Source organism: Crocodylus porosus, unplaced genomic scaffold, assembly GCF_001723895.1.
Source record: "Crocodylus porosus isolate Cpor-Errol unplaced genomic scaffold, CroPor_comp1, whole genome shotgun sequence".
Taxonomy (NCBI): domain Eukaryota; kingdom Metazoa; phylum Chordata; order Crocodylia; family Crocodylidae; genus Crocodylus; species Crocodylus porosus.
Window position 1 is genome coordinate 21,867,102 of NW_017728943.1, and position 26,973 is coordinate 21,894,074.

Below are 26,973 nucleotides of genomic sequence, written 5' to 3' on the forward strand. Positions count from 1 at the left end.
GGGCCGGGCAGGGGAGCCCCTGGGCCGGCGTGGCCGGGGACCGGGGGCAGGGGCCGGGCCTGCCGACTGGCGCTGGCCTCGGCCCAGGCCGCCTTCTCGTCGACAGGCAGAGCTGGCCCTGGCAGGCAGGCAGGCAGGCGTGCGCCCGCCGGCCCCGGGCATCCCCTCCGGGCCGTGGCGCGGCTCCCGCTAGGCAGGACTCTGCTGCTTGGCTTCGTTGCCGGGGAAGTATGGGGCTGGTAGGCGCGCGCATCCGCCCCCTTCCCGGCTCTCCAGTCCGCTCCCCACGTGCTGCGGGGGGCAATCCCTTCTCGCCCGGGTGGGTCTCCTGCCGGCTGCTGTAACCTACTTTCCTTCTCCCTTTTCAGGAAGCTGAGGGGCAGGAGGAAGGAGACGAGGCTGCACGAGCTGTGTAAGCCCTCGTGTCCCTGCTTTAAGAAGATATGGCATCGAGCATTGGTCCACTGTCACCCTGCTCTGCTGGTAGCGATGACGATGAGATGGAGATCCTGTTGAACAACAGTATTCCTCAGCATCCAGGTATGGATAGCATGGTCAGGATCTCTGCAGCAAGCTGTGGCTCTCTTGTGTCTTGGTCGAGTCAGTGGTGCTGTGGGACTCAGTGGTAGGAGAAACCTGTTTTGTTCAGAGCATTTTGTGTCTGATTGGAATATTTGGGCCTTAATGGTTGTTTTTAAGAGTGACTGGTCCTGCGGTTCAGTGAGGTGAACTTTCTCATTGCAAGCTGTTGCTGGTGGGTGGGAACATGCACCCTGATGGAGCCACCCACCACCTCTAGAAGGTGCACACTTCATGGCTGGGGGGAGGATTCTGCGTTGGAGCAGGGTGTCAGGTTTGTACTCCTTCACTTGGGAGCTTAGACCTGCTAGCGTCCAGAGCAAACTGCCCTGGGCTATCGCTTGACCCAGTTTCTTTACCCACCGCACCTAGTTCTGCCAGCTTCTCCTGGATCCTGCTCTGCTGCTCCCCTTAGCCCTCTCCTTGTTGCAGTAGATGTACTGACAGTGCAGTGTGGTTGTAGGATGGAGTTCCTCTGGTGTATTAACCTGCAGTCCCTGTATCTGCCTCTTCCTTGTAAACATAGTCCACGTGCCTCACACAGAGACTAAGAGCTCAAGAGACTGGGATTTATAACTGCTACTTCATTCCCAGCATTGTTATTGTATAGAACTCTACCTCTTCTCTCAATCTGTAAAACAAGGATGAATGTATATCCTGGAGTAGTGGGTTCTAAAATGTGATCCTGAATTTGCCTCTGAACTGCCTTTTCACTCTGTAGGTGAAAGGTGGCAGCAAAGTGTTGTCAACAGGATGCCATGGTATGGCTTATTATGGCCAGTTTGTTTTCAGGGTCCTCCTAGTAGCTGCAGAGCTCTGGGGAAATCTCAAGGGATTGGGTGAGACTGAAGCAATGGAAAGAAGCTGAAAAATAGTCTTCCAGCTTCTCCTCCTAAAGAGGGTGGCTGTGAGCCTAGGAAAAGGAAGCCTTCTCAGGGTTGGGGCCAGGCCCCTCATTGGTTAAGTTACTGGGAAGTTAAGAAGCTTGGGCAATGTGCCAAATGGTGTAGGGACGTCAGACAGTCCTAAATCAGAACTTGCTGGAGGGGTAGATTATGGAGCCCACACTTCTGGGGAGGATTCAGTAAATGTTACTGGATGAAGGCATACTTATGTAAATTAGAAATGTGGCAAGAATGCTCTCTCTGTCCAAGGATACAGGATCCCAGGCTGAGCACTTCCTTTCTCTCTTGTCCTTTGGTTGTTGCGACTTGTGGCTTCCCCCATCTGGCTTAGCTCCTGTGGTCAGGAGGCCATTTTCCCTTGGAGGGAGAGCGAGTGACTCTGTAATGGGCGGGGCAGCAGGGGAAGGCGAATGGTTGGACTGCTGTGGATCTTGTCACAAAGGAAAAGGCTGTCTGGCTGTCCATGCTCCTCTGGGCTTTGTGTGGGGGGAGGGGGAACAGATGGGAGTGTGTGGGGGAGCTGGCATGCATTACAGTGATGAGGGATTGAGCTTGCTGACTTGTGCCTGAAGAAGGGTTTGTGGATCCTGTTGCGCTGGATTCAGTGGGTTGCCCTAAGCAGCAGCTATGCAGGTGGGAGAGAAGCAAGCAGCAGCTGACAGTTTTTTGATCTTTGCTTGCCATTGCAGGGTCTCCTGGGCTGAAAACCATATTTTTATGGGAGATCTTGGGATGGAGCCCATGCTCTGATTCTAGCCTAGCTGGTCCTTGGACTTCCTGCTGTGTTGTAGTCTGTCTATCCCAAAGACCAAGGTGTGGCTCCCTCTCTCTCTCTCTCTCTCTCTCTCTCTCTTCCTTTTCCCTTCTGCACTTTACTCCTGTGCCACTTTGCTGGTCACATCTGCAGGACTCAGCAGCCCACTTGCTCAATCTCTGCTGTGTCTGCTGAGCTAAAGAACTTTCTAATCCTCAAATATTTCATGTGGCTCTGTTCAGAAAAGTGTTACTGAGATGGAGAGAGGGGATGGATAGTGATTTTTTTTTTTTTTTAGGGTGTATTGGAGCTATTATTCTCTTATTTAGTGTGGCATAATCTGGTTAGCCAGACTTGTTTTGAATGTGTGTTGCTATGAGTTGAAGCAATTAAACCCTTTGTGAAAAGTGGCATATGCTGGAATCCACACTTGCAGGTGGTGGACTGCGAATGGCTGAAATCAAATCTTCCTAAATTTGTTTGGCCTTTCCTTCCAGAGCCTGAAGAAGAGCCGGAGGAAGAGCTTCTATCAGAGGCTGAAACTCCCAAGATCAAGAAGAAGAAAAAACCCAAGAAGCTGAAGGAACCAAAAGTGCCCAAGCTCAGCAAGCGCCAGAAAAAGGAGGTGAGGAATGAAGGGAAGAAGAGGTGGGGAAGGAAATGAGCTCTGACTGCTGAGTACGCAGGGGATCTCTTCTGTTGGTTTATGGCATGTGGCTTTGACCCTTAGTAATGAGCCCCTTTAAATGGTGGTCAAGGTGTGCTAATTTAATACTTACCTAAGGTATCATCTCATTGCTGCCTGATCTTCTCTCTCTCGCCTTCTCTTTCCTGCCGTCCTTCCACCCCTGCCACAAGCTGGGAGACAGCTCTGGTGAAGGAAATGAGTTTGTGGAGGAAGAGGAGGAGGTCTTGCGCTCAGACAGTGAGGGCAGCGACTACACCCCAGGGAAGAAGAAGAAGAAGAAACTAGGACCCAAAAAGGAAAAGAAAAATAAAGCCAAGCGCAAGGAGGAGGAAGAGGAGGAGGAGGAGGATGATGACTCCAAGGTGAGAGAAGCTGCCCAATTGTCCCCACTCCATCACCAAAATATGAACTGGAGAGACTCTTCTGTTTTCCCTCTGCAGAGGCATTTCCCTCTACTTTGCCCATTTTCCTCCTCCAGGATGTCTTAGGCTTGCCCATGTATCCAGATTACCATCCAAAGAACGTTTTGTTTTTTGTTTTGTTTCGTTTCCCTTCCCTTCCCTTCCCTTCCCTTCCCAGGACAGGGTATACTGATCCCAGGGAGGTTGGGTTTTTCCAGTTCCATCAGTGTTTGGAGAGTCTATCCCCTGAACCCCGGGGGAGTAGTGGGTGGGGAGATCCTAGAGCTGCTCAGATCCTAGAGCTGCTCAGAACTGATACAATCACCTGTGATGTATGGAGGTTCTTGGCATGTAGGGTTTCCCCTGAGACTTGCCTCATCTCCCTCTCCTAAGGAACCCAAATCATCTGCTCAGCTCCTAGAGGACTGGGGCATGGAAGATATTGATCATATCTTCACAGAAGAGGATTATCGCACTCTTACCAACTACAAAGCCTTCAGTCAATTTGTTAGGTAAGTCTTGAGCAGAAGGGGAAGGGGGAGGTAAGACAGAAGAACTGTTGGTCTTGGGACCTTGAAGCACCCTGCAGCTACTAAATGAGTCTTGGTGGCAAAATTGCATCCTTGTCATCCTGTGTCCGTTCCCCCCACCCACCCACACACACACGCACACACACTTTTAAACAAGGTGGGATGGGAGGAGATAACAGAAAAATGATGCTCTGGTTTTGTGATGGTCTGGTCTGAGATGGAAGTCCTTGCTTCCATGCCCCATTCTACTGGAATATAGTAGATTTTGGGGTTTTACTTGTTTTTATTCTGCTTCTAGAACCAGCAATATTTGCCCCTCATGGTTGGGGTGGGGAAAGGGTATACTGACTGTTGAAATGAAAGCTTAGATTTTAGTGTCTGGTATAAGAGAGTGGCCACAAGACCAATCCAGTATTCATATGAGTCCAGTAATGCTTGATCTCTGATCCTGCACAGGCCACTCATTGCAGCCAAGAACCCGAAGATAGCTGTTTCAAAGATGATGATGGTACTGGGGGCCAAATGGAGGGAGTTCAGCACTAACAACCCCTTCAAAGGCAGTTCAGGAGCATCTGTGGCAGCTGCTGCGGCTGCTGCTGTGGCTGTGGTCGAGAGCATGGTGACCAGCGTGGATGTTGTCCTGCCTCAGCCCCCTGTTGATGTACCACTTCGTAAGGCGAAGACCAAGGAGGGCAAAGGTAAGCTGAAGAACTAGTGAAGGTGAAGTTCCTCTGATAAAGGTGCTGGTTGGCTTACCATCTCTCTCCTTCCTAGGGCCCAATGCCCGGCGAAAGCCTAAGGCCAGTCCTCGTGTTCCTGATCTCAAGAAACCCAAAACTAAGAAGGTGGCTCCTTTAAAAATCAAATTGGGAGGATTTGGCTCCAAGCGCAAGAGATCATCAGTGAGTGACTCTCTAGCCTTTTACCTCTTTGGGTAGGGGTGGTGATGGGACTTGCATCTGCATAGCTTGGCTCTCCCCAATAATATTGTATATTGGGGTAACCCTAGGATGCAAGGGGCTGGCTGACCATGACTGCCTGAGTTCCCTTTCTTTCTGCATTCTTCAGAGTGAAGACGATGATCTGGATGTGGAATCGGACTTCGATGATGCCAGTATCAATAGCTACTCTGTTTCAGATGGATCCACCAGCCGTAGCAGCCGCAGTCGGAAAAAACTCAAAGCTGGGAAAAAGAAAAAAAAAGGTATTTAGGTCTGTCATCTGCTAGAGAGATGGCTCTAAGTAAGGACATGGGAGTAAAACTGGCTGTTGGTAGGTAGCATCTAAGGCAGTGACTTGCAACCAGGGTGCTGTGGCAGGATGCTGTTGAGCATGTAAACAAGATTCACAAAATAAACCTAGAGACTTTCAAATGGGAACCCATAGCGTCAAAAACATTATGACTTACTGTGGTCTTTCTGAGTTCTTTGCAATAGTAGAATGGCTCTTATTTTTCTGTAGTCAAAAATAAAGTGAAAACTAAGAGCTGATATTTTTTTCCAAGGTGTGCCTTGAATTCAAAAAGGTTTAAAACTACTAGTCTAAGGGATACAGATCTCCAGAACAGGAGAATTGTTTTAATGGTGACTGGGAGAGAAATTGACAAAAGGAAAAAGCAGCTCAGGAAGGTGTCCCTATTCAACACTGAGAAGCCCATACCTCATTTTGTTCTTCAGGAATGTGTTCTGCCTTTGGCTCTGAGGCATGACAAGATTTCTTTACAGCTTTTGCTGGCACGCTTTTTTTCTCTCTCCTTGGTTTCCCCCTGTTCTTTCTGACATGCAGACAGAAAAGCCCTTGTATCTAGCCTTTGTAGTTTGAGGGATTATCCCAGTTGTTGCATAAAGGACTTCAACCCTGCTTATGACTTGCAGTGATGTAATGCTTGTCACCCTCCTTTTTCACTCAGGTGAGGAAGACTCTGCAGTGGCTGTAGATGGCTATGAGACAGATCATCAGGACTATTGTGAGGTGTGCCAGCAGGGAGGAGAGATCATTCTCTGTGACACCTGCCCCCGTGCCTACCACATGGTTTGCCTGGATCCAGACATGGAGAAAGCGCCAGAGGGCAAGTGGAGCTGTCCACATTGTGTGAGTTTTCAGGTTCCAAGAAAAAGCCATTGAGGAAAAGTTGTTTGTACTTCATGTTGGGACAGAAGATAGAATGACTTGGAATCTGGTGCCTTTGATGGGATGTGAGAAATCTATAGATCCCGGACTAACAATTTATCTCCATGTCAGGAAAAAGAGGGCATTCAGTGGGAGGCAAAAGAGGATAACTCTGAAGGTGAGGAGATCCTGGAAGATGTTGTGGGGGATGCTGAAGAGGAGGACGACCACCACATGGAATTCTGCCGTGTCTGCAAGGATGGAGGAGAACTGCTCTGCTGTGATGCCTGTCCCTCTTCTTACCACATCCACTGCCTAAATCCCCCACTGCCAGAGATTCCCAATGGAGAATGGCTGTGTCCTCGCTGCACTGTGAGTCCCAAAACTATATACTATATTAACTCAAATACAAGATGGCCCTGAATAATAAGATTCCTCCCCACCCCAACTTTAGATTCTGTACATGGAAAAATTCATAATTTTGTGTCAGTAGAATCTAATTATTGGAGTGCTTGTCATTGTCTGTCTTTTTTTTGTCATTCATCCCACTCCTGCTCCTACTACTACAGTAGGGAAAATAGTGGCTGTGGGGGGACAGATGGACCCCTTGCCCTCTGCTGCCACTGCCCTCCCTAGCCTTATTGTTAGACCCTGCTCAGGCTCTGTTCCCTCCCCAAGCACAATGTGGAAATCAGCTGCAGGTGGTAGTAAGGGGGCCAAAGGGACAAAAAGGAGGGCAGAAACTGCTGTGGGCATAACTGGCCCCAAACCTGCTTGCTGCAAATTTCAGTACAGGTACTCCATATTCATACTTTTTTGAGCACAACTTTTGTACCTGCTTATACATAGTATAACTGCTCATGGTATTTTGGCTTTGGACTTACTGTATCGTTCATTGGGTTAGGCCCCAGCAGAGTCAACAACATTTCCAACCATAATGACCCAATAGCCCAGCACTGTTCTGTGTATATACTTAAAATACCATGGAGATCTACCTCTTCTTATATGTGAGTAAATACAGTCATCTCTTGGAGCATGTAACTGCTACTCACTGGCTTCTCACCTTGCTGTCTGTGGCTATCTGTTTTTGGGGAGGGCCCTTTCTCTTCCAGCCTTTACAGCTTGGAAACCATCTCCAGACTTCAAGAAGGGGCTCTGAGGCCCCCAGTCCTAACTAGCCATCTTTCTTTGGCAGATGTATATAGTTAATGTGCAAAATATTTCTGTGACCTTGAGTCTGAGTCCATGGGAGTGTTTTTAAACATTTGTATATAATCATCTATGTCCAACTTCTGTAGTGCCCAGCTCTGAAAGGAAAGGTGCAGAAGATCTTGATCTGGAAGTGGGGCCAGCCACCTGTAGGTCCACCACCACCACGACCACCTGATGCAGACCCTAGTGCTCCTCCCCCCAAGCCTCTGGAGGGCCGGCCTGAGAGACAGTTCTTTGTCAAATGGCAGGGCATGTCTTATTGGCATTGCTCTTGGGTGTCTGAGCTACAGGTAAGTGAGGGTCCTTGACCTATGAAGGGGGTGGTTTCTGACATCCATTTAGGAGAGTGTTATGTTGTACCACTAAACATCTGTTCCTGTTTTCAGCTGGAGCTGCACTGCCAGGTGATGTTTCGAAACTACCAGCGCAAGAATGACATGGATGAGCCACCCTCGGGGGATTTTGGTGGTGAGGAGGAGAAAAGCCGAAAACGGAAGAACAAGGATCCAAAGTATGCTGAAATGGAAGAACGCTTCTATCGCTATGGGATCAAGCCAGAGTGGATGATGATCCACAGGATCCTCAACCACAGGTGAGGAAGGGAGCAAGCATATGCGATTGGCAAGAGCTCTACATTCTTAACCCAGTGACATTTAAACTACCTAAAGTCATGGGACCCTTTAATCTTGCTTCTGCTGTGGAACCCCTACCGCATCCTAAAAATTGATTTGGAGCCAGGCAACCCAGTCCAGCAATGGTGGCACACCACCTCCTGGCATGCTCTGCCATTACCCCTAATCTCCTCCTTCTGGAACCCCTGATTACCTATCGCAGACTCCAGGGTTCCACGGAACACAGTTTGAAAACCACTGTGCTGTCATATGGAAAGGTGGGAGCTTGCTTAAGTGCTACATAAGGGAGGGAGACACTTGCTGAATCCTCAGTCACAGAAGGGTGGACTCAATGTGCAGTAGTTCATTGAATCCTTAACTGGAGATTAGATGCACTCGACGAAAGGGTGGATTATCAAGGGCAAAGGGGGGTGTAATCGGGCACCCTTTAATGTGGATGAAAGCGTGATTGGGAGCTCCAGCTTCAGTTATGCTGGCATTCATGGGCTTAACTTCTCTCCTGCCCCTTCCCTTTCAGTAAGGGGCTTTCTTGTCTCTTGATCTTTCCTCCCTGGTGTAATGTGGTTTAGTGAATAGTGCTTGTTTCTAGGCATAATCTTTATCTATTTACTTATTTTTTGTGATCTTCCTCAGTGTGGATAAGAAAGCGAATGTCCATTACCTGATTAAATGGAGGGACCTACCTTATGACCAGGCATCTTGGGAGAGTGAGGATGTGGATATACAAGATTATGATCTCTACAAACAGGCCTACTGGAATCATAGGTAAAGGGTTTGGGGGAGGTGGGCAGGTACCTTTTTACTATATGTAAGCGAGGGGGCTCAGGTTCTGCTCTCCATCTCTCTAGCTCCTCTTCCTATTTGCCTTTTACAAATTTCATTGTGCTCATCTTTTCCCTTGGGGCTGTTTTTGAACAGAGAGCTAATGAGAGGTGAAGAAGGTCGGCCTGGCAAGAAAATAAAGAAGGTGAAGATGCGGAAGCTGGAGAGGCCCCCAGACACTCCCACAGTGGATGTAAGTTGCTGCTTCCTGCTTAGAAGCCATGTCGGATTCTGAGGTGAAGAGGAAAATATCTTTTTCAATTAATGACACTAGTTGGTATCTGATTCAGATATTTTTAGTAAGTGCTTAGGCTGATGGCAAAAGACCACTGCCTGTAGAGTCTCCTCGAGTTGAAGGAGTTTTTACATCCAGGCTTATCTTGCCTTTTCAGGACTGTCATGAGGGTAAGTAAAGCTAAGCTCTTGAGCGAGAGAAATGTTCTTCAGAACCAGTAGTGTAGAGCAGAGGAAGGGGGAACTTGGCCTGCTACTGTGTGAAGTTTACCTGTCCTGGGAGAGAAGCTGATGCCTTAGAAACTAAAATCTTGGCTAGGGCTGGCTGGCTTACTAGAGACTTAACTCTCCTCCTTTTTTTTCCATTGCAGCCAACAGTGAAGTATGACCGACAGCCAGACTACCTTGATGTAACAGGAGGGACCTTGCACCCATACCAACTGGAAGGGTTGAACTGGCTACGCTTCTCCTGGGCCCAGGGCACAGACACTATCTTGGCTGATGAAATGGGGCTGGGCAAAACTGTGCAGACAGCAGTGTTCCTATATTCCCTGTACAAGGAGGTGAGGGGCAAAAGTGGCTTGGAATGCTCATTAAGGGGGGGGGGTGCTTTCCTGTGCAACAGGTGCATGTATAACATTCTGGAGGACTCTTCTTCAGGGCCACTCGAAGGGACCCTTCCTGGTGAGTGCCCCACTTTCTACAATCATCAACTGGGAGCGGGAGTTTGAGATGTGGGCTCCAGACATGTATGTGGTGACCTATGTGGGAGACAAAGATAGCCGTGCCATCATCAGAGAGAATGAATTCACCTTTGAGGACAATGCCATTCGAGGGGGCAAGAAGGCCTCCAGGATGAAGGTACAGAACTGTAAGATGTGTTTCTTGAAGTTAAGCTCCTGATTACAATGGACTGACTGGGAGTTAAAGATTTGAGATGGGCCTTAAGACTCCTAGGAAACTAGTTCCTGTCTGAGCTATAGAGGCAAAGACAGTTGCTATTTGAAAGCTATTGGGCAATTCCCTAGGTGGTATTTGATGGAGGCTTTTCTAATAGGGCAGGTGGTGCCCTCTGGAGTGGTCAAAAATTTAGTAGTAAATGAGGGAGGTTCTGGGACCAGGTGACCTAGAACTTCCTTGGCTCTGACAGACTTACTTGGACTCTAGGCAAGTCCCCCTTGTTTCTGTTGAACCTGAAAGTGCTGGCTTTGCTTTGCAAAAGAATTTTGAGGTCTGTGGCATTGGGTAAGTGCCAGTTTTAGAACTGCATTTCTTGGGTATGTTTGACTCCTTCAGGGAACCAATAAAAAGGCTAATTCCTCTGTATCAAAAAAGCATCAATAAGTCCACTTGTAGTGGGCTGAGCAGTAGAGAATTTTTCACTTTTGATGGTGACTAGCTATTGCAAAATTTTAAGCTTTTTCCAAAAACCCTTGAACCTTCTAGCTGAAAGATTGCCTGTCAAGGTTGGGTCATGGCAGTGCTGTTCAAAGCTTTCTAGGAACCCAGGGAAGCTGGGCCTCTTCTGATGAGCCTGGAAAGGAGAATCTTATTTAATTTCCTGCTGGTACTGCTTGAAACTTCAAGCACTAGTAAAATGACTCCACTCTGCCCTGCTGAGCTAGTGCTCCAACTAGCCAGTGTTAACTTTTTTATTTTTCCAAGTTCTTGTCCAAGTCCCAGAAAGCACTTCACTTACCAAAATAGTAACCTAGTGTCACTGCAAATGAGTTACTATTTAATGAAGTTGAACATTTTTTGGTGGAGTAGACTTCTAGCTTCCATATGAAACTAGATACTTATGAGCTAGAGTGGATTTACTTTGTTTTAGAACTACCTGAATGCGTGAGGCAATTTATTTTGGGCAGGGGGCTGCTTACTGAATCTTGGCAAGCCACCGAAGACCGCATGACAGGCAGCCTAGGGCAGATAAATATTAATTTTCTAGGGGCCCCAAGGTCCTGATAGTGGCCTGGTGGGCTGCATCCGGCCCCTGGGCCGCATTTTGCCCTCCCCTGGATTAACACATTGATTCTTGGACAGAGAATTTTGGGTGTAGAGGACTTCTAATAACAGTGGATTGTCAAGGCAGCCAGATAAGAAGATAGTTCCTGACCTGTTACTGCTGCTCTGCCAAGGGACTGCAAGACTGTTCTTTGCCCTTCCCCCATAGCCTGATGGTTAACTGTTTGGTTTGTTTGTTTGTTTTTGTTTTGTTTTTTTCCTCGCCCCCTCTGTAGAAGGAGGCAGCTGTGAAGTTCCATGTGCTCCTTACATCATATGAATTGATCACCATTGACATGGCCATTTTGGGCTCCATCGACTGGGCCTGTCTCATTGTGGATGAAGCTCACCGGCTCAAGAACAACCAGTCTAAGGTACTGGGGGATGAAGGTGGTGAGGCCTGTAGGATTTGAAGGCTAGACTTTTATGCTGTTCTGCTTTCCTGAATAACAGAGGCCAGAGAACTTCATTGAGACTTCAAAAGATGCTACTGCATGCTTGCATCAGACCTGTAAAACTTGTCAGAAAGTTACAGAATCTTAGTTTCAAGATGCAAGGAAAGGGACACTTCAAGCCACTAGAACTGCTTGCTAATTTTTTTTAAAAAAAAAAAAAAAAAAGTCCCAGTATGAATTTATGTAGGCTTCCAGCCTTTAGATCTTTTTTTACTCTATTGAAGAATCCTATCTTATTGCAAAGTTCCTTGGGTAGGTATTCAAGCTGCAGGATCAGATTAAAACTACCTGTTGAGGAGCTAAAGTCTTTTATTTTATCTGAAGTCGAGACCCACTGTATAGCACGTTTTGGGGTTGGTTGTTTTCTTTCTGACCCTTGTATCATTGTGACCTTTCTTCCTTTCCTTTATTTCCTTGTAGTTCCCTCCTCCCCTCTCCACAACTGTCCCATCCTGCATTCCCAGTACTCCAGTAATCTTAACACTACTTCCACATATCACACTTCCTAGCCACAACACTTACACTGGAACTCCCAATTTGACTTATCCCCAAGTTCTTATTTGTTTAAAATGCTTTGTAGAATACACCTCCATCCTGTAAACACGACTTATTTTGTTCTAGATGTAGTACCTTCAGTCTAGCTGTATTAAAATGTGAGGTGTGAAGCCATACTTACCCAGCAGTCCAGCTTGACGTGCCTGTGATGTTCTACCACGCCAAGTTAATCAGAAATTATCTTTTATAATTAATGCTTTACAGAAAATGAGGGATATGTCTAGAAACATGAAGAAATACTTCACCTTGAGAGAAAAGGATACTTCACTAAGCTGCCTTTTTAGAATCCCATCTGAGTCCGTTCTTGATTTAATTTTAATGTGGACCGGCTGTGTTGACTTATATAGTTCTGACTTTCACATCAAGACTATATGATACTAAATGAAAAGTTGTTCTGTCAGTTATTTCTGACTTAGCTTAAAATTGTTTGATAGACAACTTTCATAATTTACATAGGATTCTAAAAACATGTTGACCAAATTGATTGAGGTAATGAATCTCATTCATGGCTCATCCTGGTTGTACCTTTTTATAGAAACTGGTGTAACCCCAGCTTTTTCAAGCTTTTGAAACTTTCTGATGTTTAAGATTTGTGGGGCTTGTTTCTTGGGGGAAGGTGTATTGGGGGGGGAGGCTAATAAACCCATATAAATGGCTAGGAATGCTCTTTGGCTACTCCTAGAAGCCTCTGGGGTCAGAAGTTGAAAGAATGTCATCCTTTAATGTAGGAAAATGTAGAGTTCAGAAAAGGCTGGTCAGCTGGTAGGGCTAGCTAGTCAAGAAAAGTAGTTCTGTTATTTGCTGCAGTAGGCTTCCTCCAGGCAGGCAGAGCTGAGGAGATGCTGGTGTCAAGCAGTAGTATGAATGAGAACACCTGGGCAGTGTCAGATTCATCTAGGGCACTTGCACAAACTGTTTAAATGGTCTAAACTGAGCCTTGACTTGAGTGGTTAACTCTAGAAGGAATTTTCCTTGGGGTAGGATTTTTAATTTTGACACGAGATCAGCAGTCCGTTGACTGGACGAGGTCCTTGACTCCCTTCTTCCTTTCTTCTCCCTTCCAGTTTTTCCGGGTACTGAATGGCTATTCTCTCCAGCACAAGCTGCTGCTCACTGGGACCCCTCTGCAGAACAATTTGGAGGAGCTGTTCCACTTGCTCAACTTCTTGACACCTGAGAGATTCCAGTATGTCCTGCAAGGCAGATTTAGGCTAACTGCCTCTGCCTTCCTACTCCTACCCTTTTCTGTCCCCCTGCAAGTTTGTCACCTTTGCAGCTTTTATTCCAATGCCTGTGTTTTCTATGCAGTAACCTGGAGGGCTTTTTGGAAGAGTTTGCAGATATTGCCAAGGAGGATCAGATCAAGAAGCTGCATGACATGCTGGGCCCACACATGCTGAGGCGTCTCAAGGCTGACGTTTTCAAGAACATGCCCTCAAAGACTGAACTTATTGTGCGGGTAGAGTTGAGCCCTATGCAGAAGTGAGTGTCAGGGAAGAGGAAAGCTTGCTGCTTTCCAAAGTAGCTGCCAAGTGCAGCTCATCCTGTCTCTAGGACTGCTTGCATAGACATGTTGGGTTCCACTACAACAGAGGGAGAAATAAATCCTGTGGTCTAATGTAGGGGATGAAAGGATTGTAATTTACCATTGGCAGAGGTGGGTAGCTAACAGGAAGGTAGTTCTCAAATTATCATACAATCATAGGGCTGGAAGGGGGGCCAAAACCAATGCAATAAGGTGCTGGGGGGGAGATATGGATCAAGTACTTTCTCACTTAAGTAAAGGTATCTGTCTGACTTTGGACTCATTCTCCACAGGAAATATTATAAATATATTTTGACAAGAAATTTTGAGGCACTGAATGCACGTGGTGGTGGCAATCAAGTCTCCCTGCTCAATGTGGTCATGGATCTGAAGAAATGCTGCAATCACCCCTACCTCTTTCCTGTGGCTGCTATGGTATGTTCTATCCCCTTAGGTATCTGTATCTCCTTATTTATGTGGTATATGCCTACCTGGAATTGCTCTGCAGCGCCTTTTGTCATCTTGGCTCCTGTAGTTTAGTTTTTGTCCAAAGGATTAGTAGGACCTTTTCCTCTTTAGTTTCTTCCCTGTGGTAAGCAGGACTGACTTATCCCTGCCCAGTGGGAAAGGCACAATGAAAACAACAACAGAAATAACTGAGCTGGTGTGGCTTGGAAGGAGAGAAACGGAGTGGAAGTTAGGCATTAAACTGAGCTGAGTTGAGCTGGCAAATGCTAAGTGGCCCCTGGGGTCACAACATCCTGGCTCAGGAATCCCAAAAGGAAATGTAGAGTCCCTTTCCCCTAACTCTTCTCCAATTCATTGCACAGGAGGCTCCAAAAATGCCAAATGGGATGTATGATGGTAGTGCCCTGATCCGAGCATCTGGGAAGCTTCTGCTGCTCCAGAAGATGTTGAAGAACCTCAAGGAAGGAGGCCACAGAGTACTCATCTTTTCACAGGTATTGGGGTATTGAGACTGAGGGTCCATACATGAGCGGGGGGTGACCAAAAAAGTCCTATTTTTGCTCATCTGTTTCATCTCCTTGTCTCCAGATGACTAAAATGTTGGACCTTTTGGAGGATTTTCTGGAACACGAAGGGTATAAATATGAGCGGATTGATGGTGGGATCACGGGGAACATGCGGCAGGAAGCTATTGATCGTTTCAATGGTACGAAACTCCCCATGCCTCTCATAAAAGGAGAACTCTCCCTCACCTTACAGGTGTTTGGTTCCTGACATAGGACCCTTGCCTCTGACTTGAAGCACATACTGCTTGATGTCAGTCATCAGTGCCTGGGTTGAGATGGCTTCTCTCTTCCTCCCCTTCCCCCTCAAACAAAGGGAGGCTGAGGGGTTAGTTAAGTAATATTGTCTTTCCTCCTCTGCCTGCCTTCCACCCCTTTCCATCCAAGCTCCTGGTGCTCAGCAGTTCTGCTTCCTACTTTCCACTCGAGCTGGTGGGCTTGGTATCAATCTGGCCACAGCAGATACAGTGATCATTTATGACTCGGACTGGAACCCACATAACGACATCCAGGTGAGGCTTTTAGGAGACTGAAATCACAAGACAAGTGGTGAAAGGGGAGGGGGAAAGTCTTGGGAGGGATGGGACTTTGTCTGGACAGGGAAAAGGGTCTTCCACTGTGGGTAACACAAAACATTAAAGTAGGGGTGGGAAGGGTGGAAGGGAGTTAGCACTGAAAGCTGCTACCTAAGAATAAACTGGGAATGGAACAGGGGAGAAGAGTGAAGGATTGGAGGAGGTACAAAGTAAGACTCATGGATTTATCATACCCAGTTTTGGGTTTGTTCTAAGCATGTGCTCTCTCTCCTTCAGGCCTTTAGCCGGGCACACAGGATTGGGCAGAACAAAAAGGTGATGATTTACCGCTTTGTGACACGGGCATCAGTGGAGGAGCGTATCACTCAGGTGGCCAAAAAGAAGATGATGCTAACGCATCTAGTAGTGAGGCCAGGTTTGGGCTCCAAGACAGGCTCCATGTCCAAGCAGGAGCTTGATGACATCCTCAAGTTCGGCACTGAGGAGCTCTTCAAGGATGAATCTGCAGAGGGGGGTGAGTGCATACAGCTTGTCTGAGGGATGGTGCCAAAGTTGGGGAGGATCTCCTGCTTTGGCAAGTGAGAGCAGATGGCAACTGCTGCTCTGTAGAGGGGCCTCAAGTTGGCACTTGCTCCAAAACCCTTTTGACATCACCACTGAAAAACTGTGGTCCTCCCCCTCAGGTGATAACAAGGAGGGTGAGGACAGCAGTGTCATTCACTATGATGACAAGGCAATTGAACGGTTGCTGGACAGGAATCAGGATGAAACGGAAGACACAGAACTCCAGGGCATGAATGAGTATCTCAGCTCCTTCAAGGTGGCCCAGTATGTAGTACGTGAGGAAGAGATGGGGGTGAGTATGAGCTGTGTGTCTTGCCCCCTTTAAACAAAAGGTATATGCAACTACAGGACCTGTGTGGAGCTCAAGAGAATAGGGGAGGGATAATCAGATGTTTGTGACCTCATAGGTTTGGATTTTTTGAGTGTAGGGCTGTCTCCTTATCATCCTCTCTGATGCAGGAGGAGGAAGAGGTTGAACGGGAGATCATTAAGCAGGAAGAATCAGTGGATCCTGATTACTGGGAGAAGCTACTGCGTCATCACTATGAGCAGCAGCAGGAAGACCTAGCCAGAAACCTGGGCAAGGGGAAACGTATTCGCAAGCAAGTCAACTACAATGATGGCTCCCAAGAGGACAGAGGTATGGATAGGTACCCACAGGAGGATGAGAAACTTAAGGTGGAAGTCTGTCAGGCTCACATACTGTTTTTCTTCCAGATTGGCAGGATGATCAGTCTGATAACCAGTCGGATTATTCAGTGGCATCTGAGGAGGGAGATGAAGACTTTGATGAGAGATCTGAAGGCAAGTTCCTAGTGGGTTAGCAGGATTCTTTAGTAAGGGAGCTTGGTGGCCCTGCACATGTCCTGTGTTGCAGGATGCCATGAGGGGAATGATACAAGAGGGTGTATTACACGTTTCCTTTGGCCGTTTGTCTTCTAGCGGCTCGTCGGCCCAGCCGTAAAGGCCTGAGAAATGACAAGGACAAGCCCTTGCCTCCCTTGCTTGCCCGTGTAGGAGGGAACATAGAGGTGAGTGGTAACCTGGCAGGGGGCCTTGAGTCTCTCTCTGTGCCTATGTGTGGGGCTTTTAGCATATCTTTCTTTCCAGGTGCTTGGTTTCAATGCCCGCCAGCGCAAGGCCTTCCTCAATGCTATCATGCGTTATGGGATGCCACCCCAGGATGCCTTCACCACCCAGTGGCTTGTCCGGGACCTGCGTGGCAAGTCTGAAAAGGAATTCAAGTGAGTTGGTATTGGACAAGGAAGGGCTGTAGCAGCATCCAAGTCCTCTAGGGAAAGATGGAAATAGCAATGGAAGATTTGGGGTTCATGTGGGGGGTTGGGCTTTGGGTTACTTTGTGGGAGCTTGCAGCCAAGGACTAGTGCTAAGGAACAATCCCCAGCAGTCAGGAATCTGGGACTTGGGAACAACTTCTCTGAGGAAGGGGTCTGGAGCTTTCTTGTCCGAGACTTAAGAGCCTTAAGGAATTTTCAAATATAGTGAGCCTCAGTGTTTTAATTCTGCGTGTTGCTTGCTGCTGCAGGGCCTATGTGTCTCTTTTCATGCGTCACCTGTGTGAGCCAGGAGCAGATGGTGCAGAGACTTTTGCGGATGGGGTCCCACGGGAGGGCCTGTCTCGTCAGCATGTCCTCACCCGCATTGGCGTTATGTCGCTTATACGTAAAAAGGTGAGTGCCTAGTGGAGCAAGGCTAAACTTTTACTCCCTCTTCCTTGCAGGGGCCCCAAACTCCTGTGCTCACAGGAGGGGCCAGCGGAAGATCTCTGCCCTTCTCAAGACACCAAAAGATATGGGTGAGGGGTCCTTTATTCCCTAGTTTGAGGGACAGGCTTTGACATCCTTTATGACTTATACCTTCCTTCTACCCAGGTGCAGGAATTTGAGCACGTGAATGGGCGCTGGAGCATGCCGGAACTGGCGGAGATAGAGGAGAACAAAAAGCTTTCACAACCAGGCTCACCCTCTCCCAAAACACCCACTCCCTCTACACCAGGGGACACACAGCCAAACACACCTGCCCCTGTTCCTCTACCCGGTGAGAGCCTTCTCTTTGCATAGCTCTGCGTCGTGACCCTGGCAAAGTTGCTCCCTTCACCAGAGCTGTGGTGGAGAGATTCAGGGTAGACGCAGATCAATTTGTCTCTCAGTTTAGGAGGGCTGCCAGAGAAATGTGCATGCCCTTAAAGGCACGAGAGGACATCAAGACATCGACCCCATTGAGTGGGTCCAATAGAATATTTCTGCATTTGCTGGAGAGGCAAAGCGGGGTATTTTTTTTAATGTGGTATCAGAAGCTTGTGGTACTATTTGGAATTTTTGGGGAGGATTAGGGAAACAACCCATAGAAATTAAGAGCCGCCCCTGCAAATGAGGGCCAGATTTTACTGATGGCTTTTTCTCTCTGTCCTGCTGATCTTTAGTGGGTGAGACAGAAGAGGGAGTAAAAATAGAAGATGGAGCCAGCACCAAGGAGCAAGGGGAACCCACAGAGCCAGAGAGAGAACCCCACCACACTGCTCCGGCTGAAGTTGAAGTCTCTCTGGAAGTGAGTCAAAGCGTTTTGTTTTATAGTTGTAAGAGCCACACTTGTGCTGCCTCTCCTTTTGTCTCCTATTGTTTGGGATGGCTGGGTGTTTCCTAGGATGATTTGGAGTCCTCTTGCAGTGCTTGTCAGCCTCATGCCTCCACAGACAATCTTATGTATATTCCCTCTGCACACCATTTCTATCCTGCTGCCATTTGAGGCCTGGGGCCTCCCCAGCCTCTTTTACCCTGCCTTCTGCTTCTACAGATGGGTCTTTGTGCTGCTGCTGCTGCTGCTGCTGCTGCTCCTTTTGCGTTAAGACTTTCTCTCTCTGGCAGTGTACCCAGTCTGTGGATACTTCACCACAGGAGGCAAAGTCCCCAGCAAACACCCCAGAAGCAGAGGAGAAAAAAACTGAGGAACCAGAAGTGAAGGAAAGACCTGAAGAGCCAATGGAAGTGGAAAGCAAAGGTATTGGTTAGGGGGTGGTTTGGGGTCCAGAGCCTAGTCTTATCTGTAAAGATCAGTGGTTCTCAGCCTTTTTTCTGGGTCAGGACAGCCCATCACCTTTGAATTTGGGGGCTTCTGCCACTGAGAAGGTGTTTTGATGTTTTTTCAGTTTACCTGAGTGCTGCTTAGCTGGGTTCTGCTGCTGGAAAGGGCTGTGAAGCTGCCCTGTGTTGCATAGCTGTGCCATGTCTGCACACTTCTGCACTGGGGCTCTCTGATCAACTTAAAGCAGGGAAGAGCAGCCTCCCATATTGTGATGGCCTTTATTGTGATGGCCTTTCTGGTCCAATACTTTCAACATTCCTTTCCAAAACAATTGGACAGGATGGGGTAGTTCCAGTGGTGCCAGTTTCTAGGAAAAACTTGAGGGGGATAGATGACCAGAAACCTGCATGACGTGAGGTGATGTTGCTGCCTGCTTAGGCTGATTTAGAGAGCCCTAATGCAAGGGGATCATGTGGGGAACTTTTATCTGGCTGTTCCTACTGTGGCACCCCTGAGGGAGCATTGCAGCACCCTGACTTGAGAACCACTAGTACAGATTATCCTCTTTCTGATCTAGGATGTGGGCTGTAGGAGTACAGGCATAGACATAAATGGGGATTGGGGACTTAATCACAGGGGTTTGATGAAGGAAACTTGGATTGATTCGGCCATATTTCAAGCTCTTCACAGTACATCCTTTGCACCCATTAGATATGATGATCTGTTCTTTTATCATACAGCTGATGTAGAGAAGGTAGAAGAGAGGGCACTTGCTGAGCCCCCTACAGAACCTCCCACAATTAACTTGGATGAGAAAGGTAAACCAAGGTGCTATCAGACTTTTGTTATCTACCTTCTGGGTGGCACCTTTGTGGATGAACCTGTTGTGGCAGTCATCCTTTTCTCTAACTCGTCCCTGTGTCTGCAGAGGAAAAAAAGGATGATGACAAGAGGGATGTAGTGATGCTGCAGAATGGGGAGATGCTGAAGGACACTGTTGATGAGAGGCACAAGAAAGCAGTGAAGCAGCGCTTTATGTTCAACATAGCAGATGGTGGCTTCACTGGTATGTGACACCAGATGCAGTTAGTTACCCTGCTTGTTGCTCCTCTTTGCAAAAAGTGCTTTTGACTTGGCTGTCTTTGTCTTCCTTCTCCAGAGTTGCACTCTTTGTGGCAGAATGAAGAGCGGGCTGCAACTGTTACCAAGAAAACCTATGAGATTTGGCACCGGCGCCACGACTACTGGCTCCTGGCTGGGATCATCAAGTATCCTTTGGCATTCTGTGAAGTGAATCTCCCATGAGAACACAAAACATCCCCATGAATGGGGATCTTGTCAAAAGGGGATCGGGATTATAATTAGTAGGGTGGTCCCATCTCTGTCACCCCCACCAAGACTTCTGCTCCATGAAGAGATCTTATCAGCATGGCTAGGATACAGTGAGCAGGACATTGTTTTCATTCTCTTTCCCTGTGCCTCTACTCTCCCCATCCCCTCAGGATATAATCCTTTGGCATGGGCTGCATATTTGCTTGTTTTCACTACCTTCTATTTGCCTGAGCTCATCCCATCTCAGTCATGGCTATGCCCGCTGGCAGGACATTCAGAATGATCCACGTTACGCCATCCTCAATGAACCCTTCAAGGGAGAGATGAACAGAGGCAACTTCCTGGAAATCAAAAACAAGTTCCTAGCCAGAAGGTTTAAGGTGAGAGCGCCTTCTACTTTGAGGGGGCCAGGGTATGTTTAGGGACTTGAATTTGTCTTCAGCAAGGTGTCCCCAAGTAGACAAGTGGATTAGTTAAACTGCGTTAAATTAAAGACAGACTAAATTACAATATCTGGAGCATGTGCCGTCATTAACTTATTTCCGAGGTATGCTTACTTTTGAAGAGTATGGTCATTAGTCAGTTCACGGAAGTGAAAGGGGGCTAACCTACCACAGCTTAGCACAGGGTCCAGGCATGCCACGGGCAGTTAGCGTGGCACAGCTGAGGCATGGAAAAGCTCTACACCTCTGTACTCTGTAAACTATTTGTAACTCCGTACCTTAATTCCAAGTGAGTGTCTGTATGGTTTAGACGAAATGCTTGCTTGGAAGAGATGTTGAACAAAGACAGGTGGCCTGAGGAAAGGCATTTTGTGTTCAAGAGTCTGTCCAACATCTTCCAACAATATAATTTGGTCCAGTAAAAGGGATCTTACCAGATTATACTACCTCCTTTTCGTGTGTTTCTTGGACCTCATGGCTACTGACCTAAAGCAGGCTGTTTTTGTTTTGTGTTCTGTTTGTTTTGTTTGGGGGGGGAGTAGTTGAAGGAGTCTCTCTTTCATGCTTCCTTTACTTTTCAGCTGTTGGAGCAGGCACTAGTAATTGAGGAGCAGCTGCGACGAGCTGCCTATCTGAACATGTCAGAAGATCCTTCACACCCATCTATGGCCCTAAATACACGGTTTGCTGAGGTGGAGTGTCTGGCAGAGAGCCACCAGCACCTGTCCAAGGAATCAATGGCTGGGAACAAGCCAGCCAATGCAGTGCTTCACAAAGGTGAGGTGGTGTCCTGGAGCTGAGGAAAAGTGGGCATCTCTCAAACTGCACTCCCTTCTGCCCCTCGCTTGTGCTGGTTGCCCCTCACCCTCTAAACATGCACCCCTATTTTTCTTGTAGTTCTGAAGCAGCTGGAGGAGCTTTTGAGTGATATGAAGGCAGATGTGACTCGCCTGCCTGCCACCATAGCCCGCATCCCACCCGTGGCAGTACGCCTCCAGATGTCAGAGCGGAACATCCTCAGTCGACTGGCCAACCGCAGTACCGAACCCCCTCCACCACCACCTCCCCAGCAGGTAAGTGCCCTCCCCTTTGGGCCAGTAAAGAACCCCATCCCTTTTAACCTGGTGAGCTGGAGGGAGTGGGACCATTGGGGCAGTTTCTAGCAGGGTGGGTGCTATCAATGGGCTTTATCTCATGCGTGCGCTTTCTTACTTCACAGGTGGCCCAGCAGCAGTGACTCCACAGCCCAGCACTGTTGATCTCTCATCCAAGCTGAAGTGACCCCCTTCTGCCTGACATTCCTGATCGGGTGCTGTTCCCCTCTGTGGATGCTGCTGTACGATCCTCCTGCAGGGAGAGGAGACTTCTCCCTCTGCAGCCAACCAGCCACAGGAGCAAGGAGTGTGCCTGGCCGAGAGGGGATGTATGATGGACTCTGTACATAGTGACTGGAGGCCATAGCGCCACATCTGTTACACAGAAACCTGGCTGTACTGCTCGCTGCCTCGGCCTGGAGTTCCATGTTTTGAGTTCTAATATTATTTTGCATTTGTTTACTGAGATGAGAGTGCACAGGCGAGACCAAGCAAAAGCCAGGACAAGAGACAAAGCTACCTCCATCAAGATCCTTTTTAATACAAAAACTGACCGGACTTGTCCACTAATAAACAGCTAAAAAGACAAAAAGAAAAAAAAACTTGATAAAACCGAATAAAAGTTTCCTTGTATTTTTGTTCTACTGCCTCCAATTACCTCTGTTGCAGGGTGGGAGAAGGGGCCAGGAATACTCTTTCTTATAATCCCTGTTCTCAGTCTGTGCCTTCTTTACCCAAGGAATCTGACTGGCCTAGTTTTTCTACTGCCTTCACTGCTTCTGTCCTCCTCATTGCAGGGTACTTTTATGTCTTGGAATTACCTCCTGCTGCTCTAAGCCTTTTAGGATCTTTTCCGGGGTAGTGAGCCTGTGCTGTCTCTGTTCCTCTCCAAACCATGAACTGGCCAGGTCCTGAATAAGCATCCAGTGTCTTCAGTCTTAACTGGAGGCTGGGTGTCCTTGTGTACCATCTTGCAGAGGCACTCCTGCATGAAGAGTTAAGCAGTACCCTTACCTTGTTTTCAAGGCATGCCAATGCTGTTCGTGAGGGGAGGATGCAGAGAGAGCTGAAGCTTGCAGCTTTTAACTTTCCCTTGTGTAGACAGTGGCTCTTCCCAGTTGGTCTTGCTGGAGTGGTCTACTCTTCTTACCAGGGCCCCCAGCTTGTGAGGGCTCCTCTCCTGCTGCCTGTGGGGTGGCAGCATGCTGGGCTGGCCTACAGCACTACTGTAGAGGCTCGGAGGCACCTTAGGTCCCCTCAAGCAGCTGCTGGCAGGAAGAGTGCGACTCCTCCCTCCCTTCTCCCTGTCCCTCACACTCCCTGCTCCCGTCACGCCTTGGCAAGCGCCCAGTTGCCCGGCCCCACCAGTTGCTGTTAGGCGGCCCTGGGACGCTTTCAATTGGCCCTGGGTGTCCCGGGACAGCTCCGCGGGTCGTGCCTCGAAGCCCGCGGCCTCAGTCACTTCCACGTGCTCTGGCTTCAGCCGGCACCGCGGCCAGCAGCAGCGACGTCAGCTCCGGGGCGAGGCGCGGGAGGTTACTCGCCTGCAACGAGTCACTTAAACTGCTGTAGGCGGGGCGGGAAGCTTCGCGTTCTCTCTGCTCTGACTGGGCGCCGGGAGGAAGGCTGGCCAATCAGAGAGGAGGAAGCCTGACCAATCAGAAGGGAAAGGAAGAAGGCAAGAGCTTGGCCAATCCAAGGGTGAGGGATGAGCTGAGTGGCCTGAGTTTGCGCAGAAGAAGGGACGTAGCTGGGAGGCCTCCACGTGCGGTGGCTGGTGAGTGTGGGGTCCGGCCCGGCTGGCGGGGGTGGCCGACAGGAGGTTCGGAGCTCTGAGGTCCCAGAGCGGGTTCCAGCTGCCCTGCCTTCGCGGTACTCTAGCTCGCCGCTTTACCCGCTTGAGAGTTGCTGTCGTAGAGCAAGGGCGGGCGGCTATTGGGCTGGAGGTCCCTTAAAAAGTTTCTCCTGAGCTGTTGCGGGCCGAGGGTGCTGACCTGGCAAGGGGGGGGGGCGCAGATGCACACTCTCTCTCTCCATGGAGGCTGGCAAGGGGGGCAGGGCAATCGGTCCCATACAGCCCTAGGCCAGTGTGTGTACACACACACTCGCCATGGATACTGGCCCAGGGCCCCACAGGCAGGGTGCACTCAGCTGGGCAGATGGGATGGGGCTGTGGGTGTGCAGGGAGTGGTGTCCAGGAGCATGACTGGCTGGGTCCAGGGCCTAGGGCAGAACCAGAATCTGTTCCCTGTGATGGATGCTGGTTCTACGGCAGAGACGTGCAGGGAGACAGATTGCAACTGTGTCTCAGGCCCATGCCCTCATCCTACTCCAGACTCTGCTCCCTGCCTGCAGCTGCATCCCATCTTTCCTGGCCAAGTGCAGGACAGATGCAGGGACCCTGCAGGGGTCCTGAGCTAGTCTCCATGGAGATTCCACTCTGTACAGCACCCCTAGCAGTGGATGTGGAATAGAGTGGACTAGCCAGAGCAGGTGGGGAGAGTGAGCTGCCACCACAAGGGCTGCCAGGAAGCCCAGTCCAGCCACACACTCCACAGCCCAGACTGCCCCCACGCCTGAGCCAGGCAGGACAGCGGGACCTGCCATTGTCTGGATAAACTCCTTTGGCGGGCTGGATCTTGACTCCGCCTGTCCTAGAGCCAGGATAGAGGTGGGGAGAGTGTGTTATCCACAGAATGGCTGGAGACTTCGCAAGGAGGTTGAGAGTTGCCTAACACCTTGAGTACCTATGGGCATGTTACTTTACTTTCCTTTGCCTTATTTCACAGAGGAGCAGCAGCACAATGGGGCGCAAACTTGATCCAACACGGAAGGAGAAACGTGGCCCAGGACGCAAAGCCCGTAAACAAAAGGGGGCAGAAGTAGAGTTAGCCAAATTCCTCCCACTAGGTAAGCCCATCTGTTTTGACATCCCCGTCCACCCATCTGAAGTGGAATGTGGACCTATTGTTTGGCCTTTTTCCGCTACTAGATTCTTAAATTGTTTGTTTGTTTGTTTGTTTTCTAGCAGATGACAACATTAAGAAAAAATTATCCAGTCATGGGCGAAAGAGGTGAGTGAGTGCACAGGCCAGTAAGTCTCTTCTCCAGAAGAGACTAAAACCTTTGTGACTTCCAGGGTAGCGATCCAAGTCTGGAAGCCCCACAACAGACTGAGATGATGGGTCAGAGAAATGTGTTGGGAGCTCCGGTAGAAAGGAGTCTATCTGCTTAATTAATGTGGTCTTTTTTTTTTTTTTTTTTTGCTGTCACTTCAGAGCTGCAAAGAGACGAACAAGGCCAGGAAAACTCCAAACTGAGAAGGATCTGCTTCTGGTGAAGAAGGCAGGAGGTGAGAAAACATGATTTGGGATGAAGGGAGGAGTGATTGAATAACTTGGATCTTCTCCACAGAGGGTTGGATGTGTTCTGACATCCTTGATTGTGATGGTTCTTGGGGTGTTTTATTGGGCATCTTCTTTCCTTCAATCCTCAGCTCTGAGGGGGAGAGCAGAGAGTCTAGTAGAGCTTGGGGATTGTACTTTCCTTGCTGAATTTTGTCAGGTATTCTGCCTGAGGTAGCTGTAAAAGCTTTGAAGGTGCACAATGGGGTGCCAGACAACACTGTACACTATTCATGGATATATAGCCCTTGTGACTGGGGAAAATAAGGCAATTCACTTATGCCAAGCTATACCAGTCCAGTTTCTTCTTGGGCAAGGATGGCACAGGTTGAGGGATCACAAGAATTATGGGAAAGAGCATCGCTGGCCCTTTCTCCCCTGCCGTTCTCTTTCCACCACCCTGCAACAGAGTTAACTGGAGGCAGCAGAACAAAAATACAAGGAAACTTTTATTTCAGTTTTATCAAGTGTTTTTGCTTTTGTCTTTTAGCTGTTTATTAGCAGACAAGTCCGGTCAGTTTTCCTATTAAAAAAGGATTTTGATGGAGGTAGCTTTGTCTCTGTCTTGGCTTTTGCTTGGTCTCACCTATGCACTCTCATCTCAGTAAACAAATGCAAAATAATGTATAAACAGTGCTTGTTAAGTACACTCCTGTCAGTGCCATGGTATTGGCATCCCGAGAACTGACCAGCTTCTTTGGGGGGGGCTTATAATAGTCAATTTTCGAACAGGAATCAGAAGGTTTAAAAATGAGGGGAGATCAATGCTGTGAGGCTAATGAAACCCTGTTCTCAATGCTTCTATTAATAGCCCTTAAACAGTTGCTTCCCCTTTAATGTTTTCAGGCCAGTTAAAGTATGATTAGTTACAAAATAGACAGTGATTCTGAAAGATGCCACATGATGCATGTATTTAACTGATATGCAGACAGCCAGTGTTTGTTACATGATCATCAGGCAATAATGCTGCATTGGCAATGTGTTCTGCAATTAACATGAATTGTGCACTTACCTGGACAATACAAGTCAAGTACATTGCATAATAAGGTTTTCCTGTTTGGGGTTTTTTTTTAATAAAAAAAAAATCCATTCCCTTCATGGAGATGACATTTTAACCCTGTCTGTGCTATTATGGGTAGCTGCAATAGCTGGAATTTAAGTGTACACTTTGTATTGTGTTGAGAAGTCTGTTATCTTGTCAACTTTGAATCAAATTTTAATTTGATAGAATTAGCCCTTAAATTCATCTTGATTAGCCCTGGGTATTGTGAGCATGTTGCTTCAGAACTGGCTCTCTATACAACACAGCCTCAAATTGGCAATTTTTGGTGATTTAATTTCATGGTGTTTAATGTCCAGTATCATTCATCTGATACAAATGGAGTAGGTTTTGGAAACTAGCTCTGCAGGTTGGAGAGGGAAATTCTTGCTAGATCCAAGAATCAGTTAATGAGGAGGATATAGAACTTGCATTTATGTTAGTGGGTCATGGTACCTAAAGTGCAGAACCTTCTGGGTAGGCTACCGATAAGAGGCTTAGAAACAGGTCTACAGCCTAACCTTTTTATTTGATTGCACCTTAAAACATGAGAACAAACATTTATCCTGAGGTCTATCTGGCTGAACCCCACAGCAGTGCAACATAGATTGTCACCTATACTGCCTGGGGAGACTCAGGAGGAGGGTGGCACATAGATTGGCAGCAGGTCTTCTGGAATTCGCAGAGTTCTCCAAATTTCCCTCCAGCCTGTGGAGAATTTCAGTCCCCAGTCTCTTCCCTGTCTCTCCTGCTAGTTTTTCCTCTATCATTGTCTTCTTACCTGTCTATCACTCTAGTTGCTAAGCAACCAGCTGGGTCTGTCTAACCTGGCTGGGGTGGGGGCGGCGGGGGCAGCTGTCTTCCTGTCTTGTTCTAAGCAGACATCTTGTGGCCTGGCGGGGGGGCAAGTCCAGTAGCCCCTTTCACTTCACCAGGTAGTGATGATGCCATTGGTGACATGTAGGGGGTACACGCTGGGTGCACCCCCTATGAAAAGGTACTGCCGACACTGTCACCGGTGCCTGCGAGCAGTCACCGTTCGCCCACCTCCCCACCCCCTTGCTGCTGGCAGCACCTGCAAAT

General features: G+C 48.3%; 2 protein-coding genes across 4 annotated transcripts in view; both read left to right on the forward strand.

Moving 5' to 3' along the window:
• Positions 1-368: 368 nt before the first annotated feature.
• Positions 369-22,089, forward strand: CHD4 (chromodomain helicase DNA binding protein 4). 3 transcript variants are annotated; one of them, XM_019548934.1, is made up of 39 exons: positions 369-540; positions 2,736-2,863; positions 3,097-3,288; positions 3,721-3,839; positions 4,314-4,555; positions 4,632-4,759; positions 4,926-5,061; positions 5,767-5,948; positions 6,099-6,338; positions 7,265-7,468; positions 7,565-7,770; positions 8,444-8,575; positions 8,729-8,825; positions 9,238-9,429; positions 9,527-9,727; positions 11,107-11,244; positions 12,945-13,066; positions 13,189-13,362; positions 13,699-13,840; positions 14,236-14,367; positions 14,462-14,579; positions 14,824-14,948; positions 15,249-15,486; positions 15,656-15,828; positions 15,996-16,176; positions 16,254-16,340; positions 16,479-16,567; positions 16,647-16,780; positions 17,083-17,227; positions 17,429-17,594; positions 17,980-18,104; positions 18,422-18,554; positions 19,319-19,396; positions 19,507-19,644; positions 19,738-19,846; positions 20,158-20,290; positions 20,935-21,130; positions 21,251-21,426; positions 21,573-22,089. In XM_019548934.1, the coding sequence occupies exons 1-39, from the start codon at positions 444-446 to the stop codon at positions 21,588-21,590; spliced, it is 5,766 nt and encodes a 1,921-aa protein (XP_019404479.1). In that variant the 5' UTR covers positions 369-443; the 3' UTR covers positions 21,591-22,089. The 3 variants fall into 3 exon arrangements, with proteins under 3 accessions (XP_019404479.1, XP_019404480.1, XP_019404482.1); XM_019548935.1 differs by having other exon boundaries at positions 15,659-15,828; XM_019548937.1 differs by lacking the exons at positions 369-540; positions 2,736-2,863; positions 3,097-3,288; positions 3,721-3,839; positions 4,314-4,555 and having other exon boundaries at positions 4,670-4,759; positions 4,926-5,060; positions 5,765-5,948.
• A 1,066-nt stretch (positions 22,090-23,155) lies between these two features.
• NOP2 (NOP2 nucleolar protein) overlaps positions 23,156-26,973 on the forward strand; it is a 14,266-nt gene continuing 10,448 nt past the window's right edge. Inside the window, exons 1-4 of the mRNA XM_019548938.1 lie at positions 23,156-23,224; positions 24,237-24,357; positions 24,476-24,521; positions 24,726-24,799. Of these exons, the coding sequence (XP_019404483.1) occupies positions 24,252-24,357; positions 24,476-24,521; positions 24,726-24,799 (226 nt within the window). The 5' untranslated portion in view covers positions 23,156-23,224; positions 24,237-24,251. The remainder of the gene's footprint in view (positions 23,225-24,236; positions 24,358-24,475; positions 24,522-24,725; positions 24,800-26,973) is intronic.